At 38.7% G+C, this 14,112-nt stretch overlaps 1 protein-coding gene across 1 annotated transcript in view; it reads right to left on the reverse strand.

The window, feature by feature from the left end:
• Nucleotides 1–14,112, reverse strand: part of LOC136152767 (uncharacterized) — a 50,862-nt gene that overhangs the window by 35,432 nt on the left and 1,318 nt on the right. Inside the window, exon 3 of the mRNA XM_065914139.1 lies at nt 9,353–9,454. Coding sequence (XP_065770211.1) covers nt 9,353–9,454 — 102 coding nt within the window. The remainder of the gene's footprint in view (nt 1–9,352; nt 9,455–14,112) is intronic.

Genomic DNA, 14,112 nt, shown 5'->3' on the forward strand with positions numbered 1-14,112 from the left:
GCTGATTCCCATGCTTAGAAATGACAAAGGTCTTAAGAAATTCTCCATATTCCATTCATCAATCTGTGTTCTTCTTCAAAGCAAAATTAATCCCTTGACTATTAACATAGTAGCTTAATTATAATTTTTAATTTTAAAATTAACTGTGAGAATCGGAATTTCTGGTAGGAAAAAGTGATGGAAGATGGGACAAAATAAAATAAATCAAAGAATTCATAGAAAGCTAAAACAGAATTTTTCAATAGTAGGTAAGGACTTCTGCTTCCAACTATATCAGTTTACCTTAGGAAACCATACTAGAAAGGTCAGATAAATCATAAGCAACATTTGACTGTGAGCATTATAAAGCTAATGAGGTAGCCATGACATAGAAAAATAAAATAGAAAAGAAACTCATAGAAGTAAGAACAGTATTCTGCACATGCTTTATCTAATCCAGTCATTTAGAAACTATTGATGAAAATCAAAAGCATGAGAAACCAAATATGGCTCCTAAGAGGCAGAAAAGCCAGTAGATCTTAGGACAATATTGGAGGACTGAGGAGAGAGCAGGGTTGGACTTTAGAAATAACAAGGCAGCTAGAATTTTAAGGATCAAAATCCCAGAGATGGGAAAGATTCAGAGACTCGAGCTCAATTCAGCAACAGTGGTCCCTTGACGTTATCACATTTTCCACGTAGGTAGACAAGGCAAGATGTTAAGAAGTCAAACAAAAGCTAACTGAAGTCAAAACAAAGACTCAGGAGTCTTGTAATGCTGAGGAGATAAAACTGAGGTTCAGAACCCACCAAAGAATAGTGGCCCGGTGGAAAGCTAATGATATGAATTAGGACACTGGAGGTTTCTATATGTATCTGTGTCCACGTGAATGTGTGTTAGGAAGGTTGATGAAACAGCTACCTTGATGGAAACATCTATAAAGAAGGAAAATGAGTATGAAGCTTGTGCAATGACTGAAGATCAATAAGCTGATCTTTCCTTCTGCTCCTTACCTGGGAATAGGAAATTCTCTCTTGAAAAAAGGACAGTTGACCGTTCAACAATACAAGACTTAGAGACACCGACTCCCTATGCAGTCAAAAATTCACATATCACTTGATAGGCGGCCCTTCCTATCTATGGTTCTGCATCTGAGGATTCAACCAACCACGGATCATGCAGTGCTGCAGTTGTTGGGAAAAAATCCATATATAAGTGGATCTGTGCAATCTAAATCCAGGTTGTTCAAAGGTCAACTGGAATGTCATTATGATTCTCTACAACTTGTCATATCCCAAGTCTGGTGTTCATCAAAGAACCACCAAGACTCCCAAGAAAAGGAGAATTAGAATAAAAAACAGAATCAGAATCATGGATGACCTAGATATTAAAGTTCAAATATATTTTGATAAATATTACCAAGTTCAGGAAAATAGATGACAAGGTAGAGAATTTAACTAGACAACTAGAAACTGATTAAAGTTGAACTGACAGAATTCAAAATTAAACTCAGTAGTGGGCCGAACACAGGTGAAGAAAGATAAATGAACTGGAAGACAGAGTAGCAGTAAAAATAGGAAGACTAAACGTGGAAAACAAAAAGGATAAAAAAGTACAGAAAAGAGCATTTGAAACATATGGGCCACAGTAAACATTTTCATCATATGTTTACATTGGAGTCCAAAGGGAAAAGAAGAGAGAGATTCGGGCGAGAACAATATTTAGAAATAATAGCTGAGAGTTCTCAAAAACTAAAAAGAATATATCAAGCCATAAATTCAACAAGCACTAAAAAACGCAACAAGAGTAAATATAAAGAAACCATATCTAACACCACCAGAGTACAATTTACAAATAGCAAAGAAAAACAGAACACCTTAGAAGTAACCAGAGGAAAAACAACAGTTGACCTTTCAACAACACATGAGATTAAGATTACTGCTTACTTCTCAACAAAAATGATTAATACTAGAAAATAATGGAAAGTGCTAAAGAAAATAACTGCTCACTGAGAATTCTAGAGGCAGAGAAAATGTTGTTTGGAAGATGAAATAAGGAAATCTGCAAACAAACAAAATTTAGAGAATATGTTCTCATCAGAACCAACTGAAAGGGAGACCCGCAGGCAGAAGGAAAATTATCATAGAGGAAAATAAGGACTTGACAAAGGAATTAAATAGAACAGAAAGGAAGCGTAAGTGAATAAATCTGAATAAAATCTAACTGCACATAAGAGTAATAATGAAATATATAAAAATTAGAATGCATTAAAACAAGAGGAAGAGGAAAAAGTAATAAAATAAATTTAAGGTCTCAGCACTGCTTGAGAAGCAGTAAAGGAGCTAATAAGTCACGGTGCATGTGTAACTGCTACCTATATAAGCATTGTGAGCTAATAAAGGGAAAATGGAGTTTGATGAATTTAAAAGGAAGAGCCAGAGGAACATAAAAAGGAAGGACAAGCAGAAAACAAGGAGTAAAAGGTCTATAATAAGATACGTTAACTGTAAATAGTCACATTAAAGGGCAGAGATTTTTTGAAACAAACAAAAATCTTAATTCTATGCCCCTTACAAGACACCATAGTCAGACTGCAAGTTAAAGGATGCAAAACTTATGTCATAAAAACAATAAGCAAAACTGAAAAAAAAATAATGGGAGATTTGAAAGCAAAAAGTATCACTGGAGATAAGACAGGATAATAAAACCAACCATTACTTTACAAGGAACATGTCATAAAACTAAACTTCGAGGCAATATATGAAGGGAAATTCTGAAAACTAACTAGAAATAAAATCTAAATTACCTAGATCAATAATTCAGAACAACAACAAATCAGTAAACTACAGAAGATCTGAATACCATTGTTAAAGTCTTTGGCCTATACACCCCGAGGAAACCAGAATTGAAAGAGACATATGTACCCCAACATTCACTGCAGCACTATTTACAAAGCTAGACAAGGAAGCAACCTAGATGTCCACCAGCAGATGAATGGATAGGAAAGTTGTGCTATATGCACACAATGAAATATTACTCAGCTATAAAAAGGAATGCATCTGAGTCAGTTCTAATGAGGTGGATGAACCTGGAGCCTATTATACAGAGTGAAGTAAGCCAGAAATAGAAAGACAAATACTCTATATTAATGCATATAGAGAGAACTTAGAAAGATGGTACCAACAATCCTACATGCATGGCAGCAAAGATGACACAGATGTAAAGAACAGACTTTTGGACTCAGGGGGAAAAGATGAGAGTGGGATGATTTGAGAGAAGAGCATTGAAACATGTACATTACCATATGTAAAATAGATGACCTGTGCAAATTTGATGCATGAACCAGGGCACCTAAAGTCGGTGCTCTGAGAAAACCCAGAGGAATACAGTGGGGTGGGAAATGGGAGAGGAGGTTCAGAATTGGGGGGGACACATGTATACCTGTGGCCATTTCATGTTGACCTATGGCAAAAACCATCACAATATCCTTAATGTAACTATATCCAATTAAAATAAATTAATTGAAAAACTCTTTGGCCTACATTTGCATAAAACACTGCATTAACAAGAATGAAATGCACATTTACATACAAATTTTGAGGTGTACATGGCACATTTTTAAGTTGACTGAATGCTGGGTATAAAACAAGACTCAGAATAATCAAGAAATTTAAAAATGTATAACCAATATTTTATCAAATATTTGGACATTAAAAACACACTTCTGGATTTCCATGGTGGTCCAGTGACTAAGACTCCATACTCCCAATGCAGGGAGCCTGAATTCCATCTCGAGTCAGGGAACTGGTTCCCACAAACAAACAGTTTTCATGCCACAACTAAACGACCTTGCATGCTACAATGAAGACTGAAGATCCTGAAAGCCACAACTAAGACCAGGTGCAGCTGAATAAACAAATTAAATTAAAAAAAAAAAAACCAAAACATACTTCTGATAAATATGGATGTCAAAGATAAAGTCATAATAGGAATTAGAATTTCATTAATTGAATGATAATGAAACACTGACCTAGAGCCAGACATCCTGGAATATGAAATCAGGTGGGCCTTAGTAAGCATCACTACGAACAAGGCTAGTGGAGGTGATGGAATTCAAGTTGAGCTATTTCAAATCCTGAAAGATGATGCTGTAAAAGTGCTGCACTCAATATGTCAGCAAATTTGGAAAACTCAGCAGTGGCCACAGGACTGGAAAAGGTCAGTTTTCATTCCAATCCCAAAGAATGCTCAAACTACCGCACAATTGCACTCATCTCACACACTAGTAAAGTAATGCTCAAAGTTCTCCAAACCAGGCTTCAGCAATACCTGATCCGTGAACTTCCAGATGCTCAAGCTGGTTTGAGAAAAGGCAGAGGAGCCAGAGATCAAATTGCCAACATCCGCTGGATCATCGAAAAAGCAAGAGAGGTCCAGAAAAGCATCTATTTCTGCTTTATTGAATATGCCAAAGCCTTTGACTGTGTGGATCACAATAAACTGTGGAAAATTCTGAAGGAGATAGGAATACCAGACTACCTGACCTGCCTCTTGAGAAACCTGTATGCAGGTCAGGAAGCAACAGTTAGAATTGAACATGGAACAACAGACTGGTTCCAGAATTAGGAAAAGGAGTACGTCAAGGTTGTCTATTGTCACCCTGCTCATTTAACTTACATGCAGTGTACATCATGAGAAACGCTGGGCTGGAGAAAGCACAAGCTGAAATCAAGACGGCCTGGAGAAATATCAATAACCTCAGATATGCAGATGACACCACCCTTATGGCAGAAAGTGAAGAAGAACTAAAGAGCCTCTGGATAAAAGTGAAAGAGGAGAGTGAAAAAGTTGGCTTAAAGCTCAACATTCAGAAAACGAAGATCATGGCATCTGGTCCCATCACTTCATGGCAAATAGATGGGGAAACAGTGGAAACAGTGGCTGACTTTATTTTTCTGGGCTCCAAAATCACTGCAGGTGGTGACTGCAGCCATGAAATTAAAAGACACTTACTCCTTGGAAGGAAAGTTATGGCCAACCCAGGCAGCGTATTAAAAAGTAGAGACATTACTTTGGCCACAAAGGTCCGTCTAGCCAAGGTTATGGTTTTTCCAGTGGTCATGTATGGAAGTGAGAGTTGGACTATAAAGTTGAGCACCAAAGAATTGATGCTTTTGAACTGTGGTGTTGGAGAGGACTCTTGAGAGTCCCTTGGACTGCAAGGAGCTCCAACCAGTCCATCCTAAACGACACCAGTCCTGGGTGTTCATTGGAAGGACTGATGTTGAAGCTGAAACTCCAATACTTTGGCCACCTGATGTGAAGAACTGACTCATTTGAAAAGACCCTGATGCTGGGAAAGATTGAGGGCAGGAGGAGAAGGGGACGATGGAGGATGAGACAGTTGGATGGCATCACCAACACAACAGATATGGGTTGGGGTGGACTCTGGGACTTGGTGATGGACAGGGAGGCCTTGCATGCTGCAGTTCATGGGGTCGCAAAGAGTCAGATATGACTGAGCATCTGAACTGAACTGAATGAAAATATACTGTAGCAAAACCTGTGGGCTGCAGATAAAGCTGTGGTCACATAGACGCTTAAGTATTAGAATTATATAATATATGTAATCATATACGTGTGTGTGTGTTGTGTAAATGGAAAAAGAATAAAGCTTCCAAAAGATACCCTATTACCTTGAGGTAGACAACTACTGAACTATACCTAATAGTGGAGGCAGGGCAGACTTCAGAACTTCAGGAGACCAGCAGAAGGCAGCATTTGGAAACAGGAGTAGCTTCCAAATTAGGCAGTTTGAGAGCACAGTGAACGCCAATGTCAGAAGCAGTCTCCAGGAAAAAGCATTTAATGTATAAAGTGGTGGAGAAACTAAAATATATTTAAGATTTGATACTCTAATTCCTTTTAAGGATGATTTATGTTTCTAGGGAAAAAATAAGAAGTACTTGATGTAGAAGGTGAATAACTTTATAATTTCCAGGAGAATCTTGGTACCAGGATGACACAATGAAGAACTTGGGAGTCCCCTGACTAATCTAGCAGCGAGAAAATGAAAACAGAGATGAGAGAGAGAAATAGAAAGACATATTTGTGCAATTGGGCACTGCTGCACTTTAAAGTCTAGGTATGCACTCCAAATCATAAACAAATGCCACCATGTTCAGAGCTAACCCTGAGACAGTGATTAGTGTCTAAGAGATTAATTAGGGACAACTCTTGGCATCAACAACGTATGGAAGAAAAGGACATCAGATTGGGCAAAGGTAGAAGTAAAGTTGTGTTGCAGCCTCAGGAAACCTCAGGTGACCCTTTGGGGGAGAGTTCTTAAAATGAGATGACCCCTTCAGGGGGATGTCCCAATTCAGGAGGATGTCTTAACTTTTATATTCTTACACCTGTCATTGGATGAAGGGCATTGTACGAAGGGGTGATGTGACCCTGGGCTAAGTGGCTCCCTTTAGCTGAGATTGGCTGTCTGCAGCATTTCCAGGGCTGGGGCAAAAGCTCTAGAATCTGAAAATTGTTCAACTTTCCTTGTCTGGGTTGCCAAAGTAAAAAATACAGGCAGGGTATATTACAAATAGTTCTTTAGCCTGGAGAAGAGGTCTTGAAGCTGTGAGCCACTCACTGGGAAGCAGCAGGACATGAAGGATTCTTGAACAGATCGGAAGCTACTGGAAGGCCTTTCAGGAGTTCAATCCCATAATAAATACTGTACCTTCAGTGTAACTTTGCCCTCTCTGCCAGTCTTCCTCAGTTCCCATGTGGGCCCTTTTGGACTTGAACTTGGTGTTCCCAGAACTTGAGCTGGAGACTTCCATGAAGTCTGCTTTCCATCTACTGGCTCAGCTTTCTTGCTCTCTCTGCTCCAGGCTAGTCTCTTCAAACTGCCTTTTCCATTTCTGGCAATAATACCCCTCTCTAGACCTAACTAATGCTTTTCTGGGGCAAAAGGAAGAGAATTAATAAGGGTAACTTTTATTTCTAGGAGGGAAGTTACCATATTCCTTCAGAGTATTCATCTCCTTGATTATTTAACTTTTACTCTAGATTACTCATGGGTATTTCTGCTCCCCTACCTTCAACCCAAGGAGGTTTTAGAACATTGTCCTCTCTCAGCATCAAGTCTCTCTCCATCCTCCCTCTCTCTCTCTAAGACCCACCTTTATCCACACACTCACAGGCTTTCTGGACCTCCGAGGAAGATAAGCACTTCACAGAATCTCTGCTACAGGACCAAACATACTGAAATGACTTTTTATGAAGATATTGAAGCAACAGAAAAAGAATACATGAGGATTGTTTCTCCTGAGGGTTCAATTATTTAGAGGGCCTTTATCACACTTCGATTGATAAATCTAACCTTTCCTTTCTTGACTACAGTTGATCACACTGTGATGAAAACAAGGTAGAAAATGGAAAAATAATACTTGGATTTTAATGAAATAATAAAAATGCAGGGCCTATCTTTGACTTTTGCCAAGAGAGAAAAGAGTTCACATTTCGACTATGTGGTGGCAGGAGTCCCTTTTAAAACAGGGCCAGTCTGCATGATGCATTGAAAAATCAACCTTTTCAAATATAGCCATAACCCCTCAAGATTGTTTCATTTCTTGGGGCCAGGCAAACCAAACTTCGGGTTTGGTTTGAGTGGTGCCCTGTATACTAAAGTGATAAACATAATCTGGAAGCACAGCACAGGCTAAAAATATGGAGCTGGCAGCCTTTGATTGAAATTGAAATATTTTTCTGCTTTTAATTCACTGCATAAAATTTTAACTGTCCAAATTCAATCAGGTAGGTCGTCCTAATGATCATGAGCTTCAACCCTGCTAACAACTAAGCCTGCACTGTTAAACTCTACTTTATCTGTTCCAGAAACCTCCTGGGTTTCTTTAATGCCTCTGTTATTACTTGCTTTGCATCATTCTGCGTTTCTTTAAAAACACAGCTGTGTGACCTCTGGAAGTTTTATTACTTCCTTGAGACTTGGTTGCCTCCTCTATGAATATCTGGGTATATATTTAGTATTGCTCAATAGAATTTTTTATGATAATGAAAATGTTTTGTATCTGTACTAGCCAATGCAGTATTCACTAGCCACATGTAGCTAATAAACATCTTTAAAATATGGCAAATCCAACTGAGAAACTGCAGTTTTAATTTTAAAATTTGTTTAAATACAAATAACCTCATGTAGGTAGCATCTACTGACAGTATAAATCTATGTAATATTTTAAGGATATTCTCCACTCTAAAACTCTACCATTCATTAGCTCAACCTAAATATTTCTGCCCTTTGACAAGCAGAAAATAATTTATGCCGCCCTTGAAATTATTTTTCAAGACCTTTGTCAGTTTGGGGACATCATATTCTTAAAAGTGACTTTGCTTTGTGAAACTTTAATAACGTTGACGTTTCCTGCCCTTGGAAGCACCTCTGTTATTATGGGAAATGTTGTGGACGAACAAGGACTATTTCAAGAGATGTGGGAAAACTCCTTCTGGACTTAATTTCATGATGAGGATGCTCAGAATGTCAAAATGCTAAATTGCTTATAGTAAGAACCATACCTCTTTCACACTATTTTCTGCATGTAGCTGGAAAATGTTTAAAATATTTTAAAATAACTGCACATCTATTTCTGAAGCTGATTTGGCTGTTCAAGGCTTACTAGAACTTTATCCATCTCACTATTTCACTCAGTAAACAAATGCAGTTGTTACATATGTGTCTGTGTTCCCTTCTAGATTATGTGTTTATGAAGTTAGAAACTAGACTTATGTCACAGCCCTTATGTATAGCACAATATTCATTGCTAATTCAGATCGTATTTTAAGATGAGACAAAAGTTAACATTTTTAATGTAGTCACAAATATCTAGCAAACCAATCAGAAAAAAAAAAAAACAATTTTTTTAATTGGTCAAGAACAAAAAGAGAAATACTTCATGCAAAATCATATCTCTAATAACTACCACTGGAATTAGAACACACACATGCTAAAATTATTTTAAAATATCTTATCAAAGACTTTAAGGCTGTACCTAAAAAGATTATATCAGAAGTGAACATAATCACGTTGTCTGACCAGCGTGAATCACGCAAGGCATATTATATATAAAATAAACAATAAGAACCCACTGTATCGCACAGAGAACTTACTCAATACCTTGTAATAAACGGTAATGGAAAAGAATACACACACACACACACACACACACACACACACACACACACACACACACAACTGAATTACTTACCTGTACAGCTGACATACAACACTGTAAATCAACGACACTTCAATTTTTTTAAATAAGTGTAAAAGGTCGTATAGCTTCATAAACTCACCTCTGGTACCCAAGGGACTACCTGAAACAACAGCAGCTACAACTTTCCTGGAGACAGGACGTGGCCAGCAAACTGGGCTGTTACACTCGGTAATAGTCATACCTGTAAAAAATATACAGGCTCATTAACACATAGGAATTCCTCATTTTTCTGGCAGTATTAGGCAATGAGGTATGCATATGAGAATTTTTTAAATGACAAATTTAAGAAGAGTATTTTAACCTTCACTCATTAATTTTTTCTAAAATTAAGAAATGTATTCATCAGTGTATTTAATGTTTCCTTGATGACTTGGGGTCATCAGTTCAATCAACGTTTGCATGAATAATACAAATGGAAGCAAGACAAGCACTCACACTGAAACTGAAGATGACATAATGTTCTATCAACTGGAATAACTGATGAAGGAGTAAGAAAAAAAAGACAAAAATGAAAACAAACCATGATCAAGAAACAGTCACGTTCTGACTTCTTCTATTTAGTTTCAAAAAGTGAATTGAAAGTGCTCCGTTGTGTCCGACTCTTTGTGACCCCATGGACTGTAGCCCACCAGGCTCCTCTGTCCATGGAATTCTCCAGGCCAGAATATTGGAGTGGGTAGTCGTTCCCTTCTCCAGGGGATCTTTCCAACCCAGGGATCGAACCCAGGACTTCTGCATTGCAGGTGGATTCTTTCCTGTCTCAACCACCAGGGAAGCCATTTCAAAAAGAGACCACAAATCCCAGTGGTATCTCCAACATTATTAGCTGTCTTTATCCCTTGTTTCCATTTTCCTTTCCTTTTTCTTCTACCCTAGAGGGGTTCCAGGAAATGTTTATAGCTGCTCTCAAGACAAATTCTAATACCTGCTTCTTCTCAAAATTTCACAATGTGTCCAGGAGATAAACAGTGTGGAGGTCAAATACAATTCACCACAGGGAGATCTGTGGTGAAAATAACATCAGAAACTAGCTCCTAAACATGCAAAGAGCAGAGTATGGTGTCAGGCACTAATTTCCTTCCAAATACCTCTCCATTTCTAAACGATGTCTTTATTTATTTACCAAGATCCCTTTTTATTGGTTCCCTCTTCCAGACTGCTTCACTTCACCTGTCCTCACATTAAATACATTCACACTCTTTTTGATTCCAGTTATTTGCTCATTAAGTAATCATAGAACACACACATGCTAAAATTATTTTAAAATATCTTATCAAAGACTTTAAGGCTGTACCTAAAAAGATTATATCAGAAGTGAACATAATCATGTAGTCTGACCAGCGTGAATCACGCAAGGCATATTATATATAAAATAAACAATAAGAACCCACTGTATCGCACAGAGAACTTTGGAATTAAATACTGAGTAAAATTAAAATACTGGAATCACTTGGAGGGTTTAAGCACTTCCACCAATGAATACTGGGTGTGGAATTCAAGAGGCTGCACTTGACTTGGCCTTGTCCAAGTTCTTTCTTAAGAAGTATGTAAGATAAACCTAAACTCAGAGTTATTCAGATTGGACTGCTTTCTCAGGTGGACTAGAATTCACTGCTCATTCCACCCACTCTGAGGTCAGTGGCACTTTTCGGAGATGGGGTGGCCTCCTCTGCCCACTGCGGAGGCTCAGTTCCCCCTGGGCCCACTCTCTGTCTCAAATCCCACACTGAGGCCAGATGCCAGCCTTCCCAGAACATTAGTGGTCTCCTTTCAGTGTTGGAACTGCTCAGACTGAGTCCCCGTGGACTCTTTCTCAGCTTGAAACCTGATCTTCAACCCCTTTACCTGACCTGGATGGTCACCTTCCTACTCTAGGCTTCAGCTGCTTTAGCTGTAAAATGATATATCTCTTCTTAGTTCCATGGAGTCGCAAAGAGACCGACACAACTTAGCAACTGAACAATGACGACATGATATTCTTTATGATACCCTGTATCGCAGGACCTGTTTCTACGGCTCCTGATGCCAGCTTCTTTCACAATCATATCTTGTTCATCTCTGAAAGTGGAATCCAAATCAATCATTTCCAGGCAGCTTTCAAATCTAGAATCATTCCCTGAACTTTCAAAGCAGGTTCTCTTAATCCCTTTCTCCTAGGATGGCAGGCACTTCATACTCTGTCTTCTCTCCTGAGGATTCACAACTCCTCCAAGATCAAGATGCTGCTCAACCAATTCTCAGGTCACACTCTGCACAGCGCTTGGTGTATGGCAAACAGCCAATAAAGATTTGAAAACGAATTAAATCGAAATGAATGACTCACGGTTGCTGACAACTTTAATTGTTCTCCCTTCCTGGGGAGAACAGTTGGAAGAATCCCCAGTCTCTCTTGTGGCCACAGAAATGGACTGTGGCCAAAACAGCAGCAGAGAAACTGACCTGGATCCTTCCAGAGCTGGCTCATCAGAAACTTCCATATGCATTTCTCCATATTCTTGACCCCTTCTGCTGATGGATGCAGATGGGGATGAGGTCTAAGGGAAGGGAGACGGTATAGGATGGGAGGAGTCTGGGTTCCTGAATGACCATCTGAAGGAGTGCAGTCTCCCCAAAGTGAATACCCACCCAGGGCTGTGATGTGGGAACCATAGTGCTGTGCTGCTGAAATTTGGGGAGTTGTGTGGTAATTTAGCATAAACCATTATACGCACAATTATGCTAATTATACGATCCACTTAAATGGCCCTCAATCTAGTACATTTAAAATGACAGACATCAATTTGTGTTATTGACACTTTTACCCTCCAATTTAACCCTGCTCTTCTGAATCAGTCATTTGACCTCAGAGAATATCAATTCCTCAACAGATTTTACTCTGAGATTCATACACACTGCAATCAGAATTACAATATTTGAAAAATAATGTTGAGAAAGTACTTTCCAGAGAAAACTTCAGTAACTTTTAATTCCTTGATCCTGCTTTGAAAACACAGCATAGTAAACTACTTGCAGTTTATCCATATTTATTGCTAATTAACAAAGTATTTTAGTTGGGATTAATTTTTAACAAATAAATAGCAGGTTTCTTGTCCACATCACAGCTGAATGACTAAATTCTCTCTCTGGAAGATTTCTTGACTGACCTTTATTTGTACTCAGTCAACTGATCTGGGTCAAATACCAGATATTAAAAATCTTCAGCATGTTCTTTTTCTTTCATTACTTTTCATCCAATAAGCATTTGACCACGTGGATTTTTCTCTGGTCTGGAGTATTTTTACTAACAAGCTACATGATGTTGCAAAAGACCTTAAGGCCCAAATGCTGGTATCTAATGAGTCTGTTCCTTTGAAGAGACTGATTTACTTTTGCTCCAACTTTTGGAAAACTTGCCCCAAAAAGCTCCACCACCCTCCTATTCTGCCCACTTCATCCATTAGAGAAGACGATTTTCTCAGTGTTACTTCCAAGGTACAGGCAGATGAACGCTTATACAACGGATTCAGTTACCTGCCTGGGAACTGAAAGGACCTTTCCCATTCAAATATCCTGGTTAGGAACCACGTTTTTTAATTTCTCTGGGAATTAAGAAACAGCAAGGAACGAGGGTACGTGGTTGATAAATGAACGTCAGTTCTTCTGAAAATCACTCTGTCTCCTCCCGTTCCTCTTGGTGTTCAAGGTAGGGAAAGAACCCTGGTCATCACCATGTGGTTATCGCTCTCCTTCTCTTCGAAGAGACAAGCCGTTTCATTGAGGACACTAATTCACCAAACTCAAGGCTCGAATTCCTTTTATGTACCCGATGCCTATCTTTATAGTATATGCCATTATCTTCAACAGTGAAATGATATGCTTTATTCCTCATTACAGAGACCAAAGTGCTATAGCAAAAGTCACTCCTGAGAGTTTTACGTGGAAATTTACTGACTCAAGAACAAATTTCTGTAGAAAAAGACAACCCATCTCTGTGTTACAAAGCATTGTTCCTTGCATCAACCACCAGTGTTAACTACAATCTATTATGATTTGAAGCATGCTAAATAAGCAGATTGTACTAAAAAAGAAAAGCACATAAAAAACCCACAGAACAAAACCCAAACTATTCTCAATAAAAATATCCATTTGCTGGAGCCAATCTGAGATTTAACCAGGATTAGATACTTTAAACTGCAACACTGCATACCAGAACACCATGAAATAAACATTTCTCCTGATTTGGATACCATCTCCTCCTGATGCAAACTCTACCCCGACCCAAAGAAATCCAAAAATCCCAAAACCAGCCAACCAACAACAAAAAATAACCAAAGACCCAAAACCAAACAAAAAACCAAAGAAACCACGCCCATTACTATAACTAAAATTCTCAAATATTTGAGCGTCTATGGTAACTGCTCAAAGAAGTATTTTTTAAATGCTCATTTAACTTAGGAGCTTCCCTAGTAGCTCAGTTGCTAAAGAATCTGCCTACAATGCCAGAGACTCGGCTTCGATTCCTGGGTTGGGAAGATCTCCTGGAGAAGCAAATGGCAACGCACTCAAGTATTCCTGCCTGGAGAATTCCACGGACAGAGGAGCCTGAAGGGCTACAGTCAGTCCACGGTGTCCCAAGAGTTGGGACATGACTTAGCGACAATACTGTCACCATTTAAGAGCAGTGCAGCTCCGCCAAAAGTCGCCAAAAGTCGTTAGGCTTGAAAAGCCTAACGGAATCAAGAAAAACTCTTCACCATACCCCAAAACATACAAAGGCGGGAATAGTTTTATTTCAAACTTTGCTTAGATGTTAGTATGTCACAAACTGCCCTCCAAGACGCGCTCTTAGAGTCAGTGACC

The sequence above is a fragment of the Muntiacus reevesi genome, chromosome 22, assembly GCF_963930625.1.
Source record: "Muntiacus reevesi chromosome 22, mMunRee1.1, whole genome shotgun sequence".
NCBI classification, from domain to species: domain Eukaryota; kingdom Metazoa; phylum Chordata; class Mammalia; order Artiodactyla; family Cervidae; genus Muntiacus; species Muntiacus reevesi.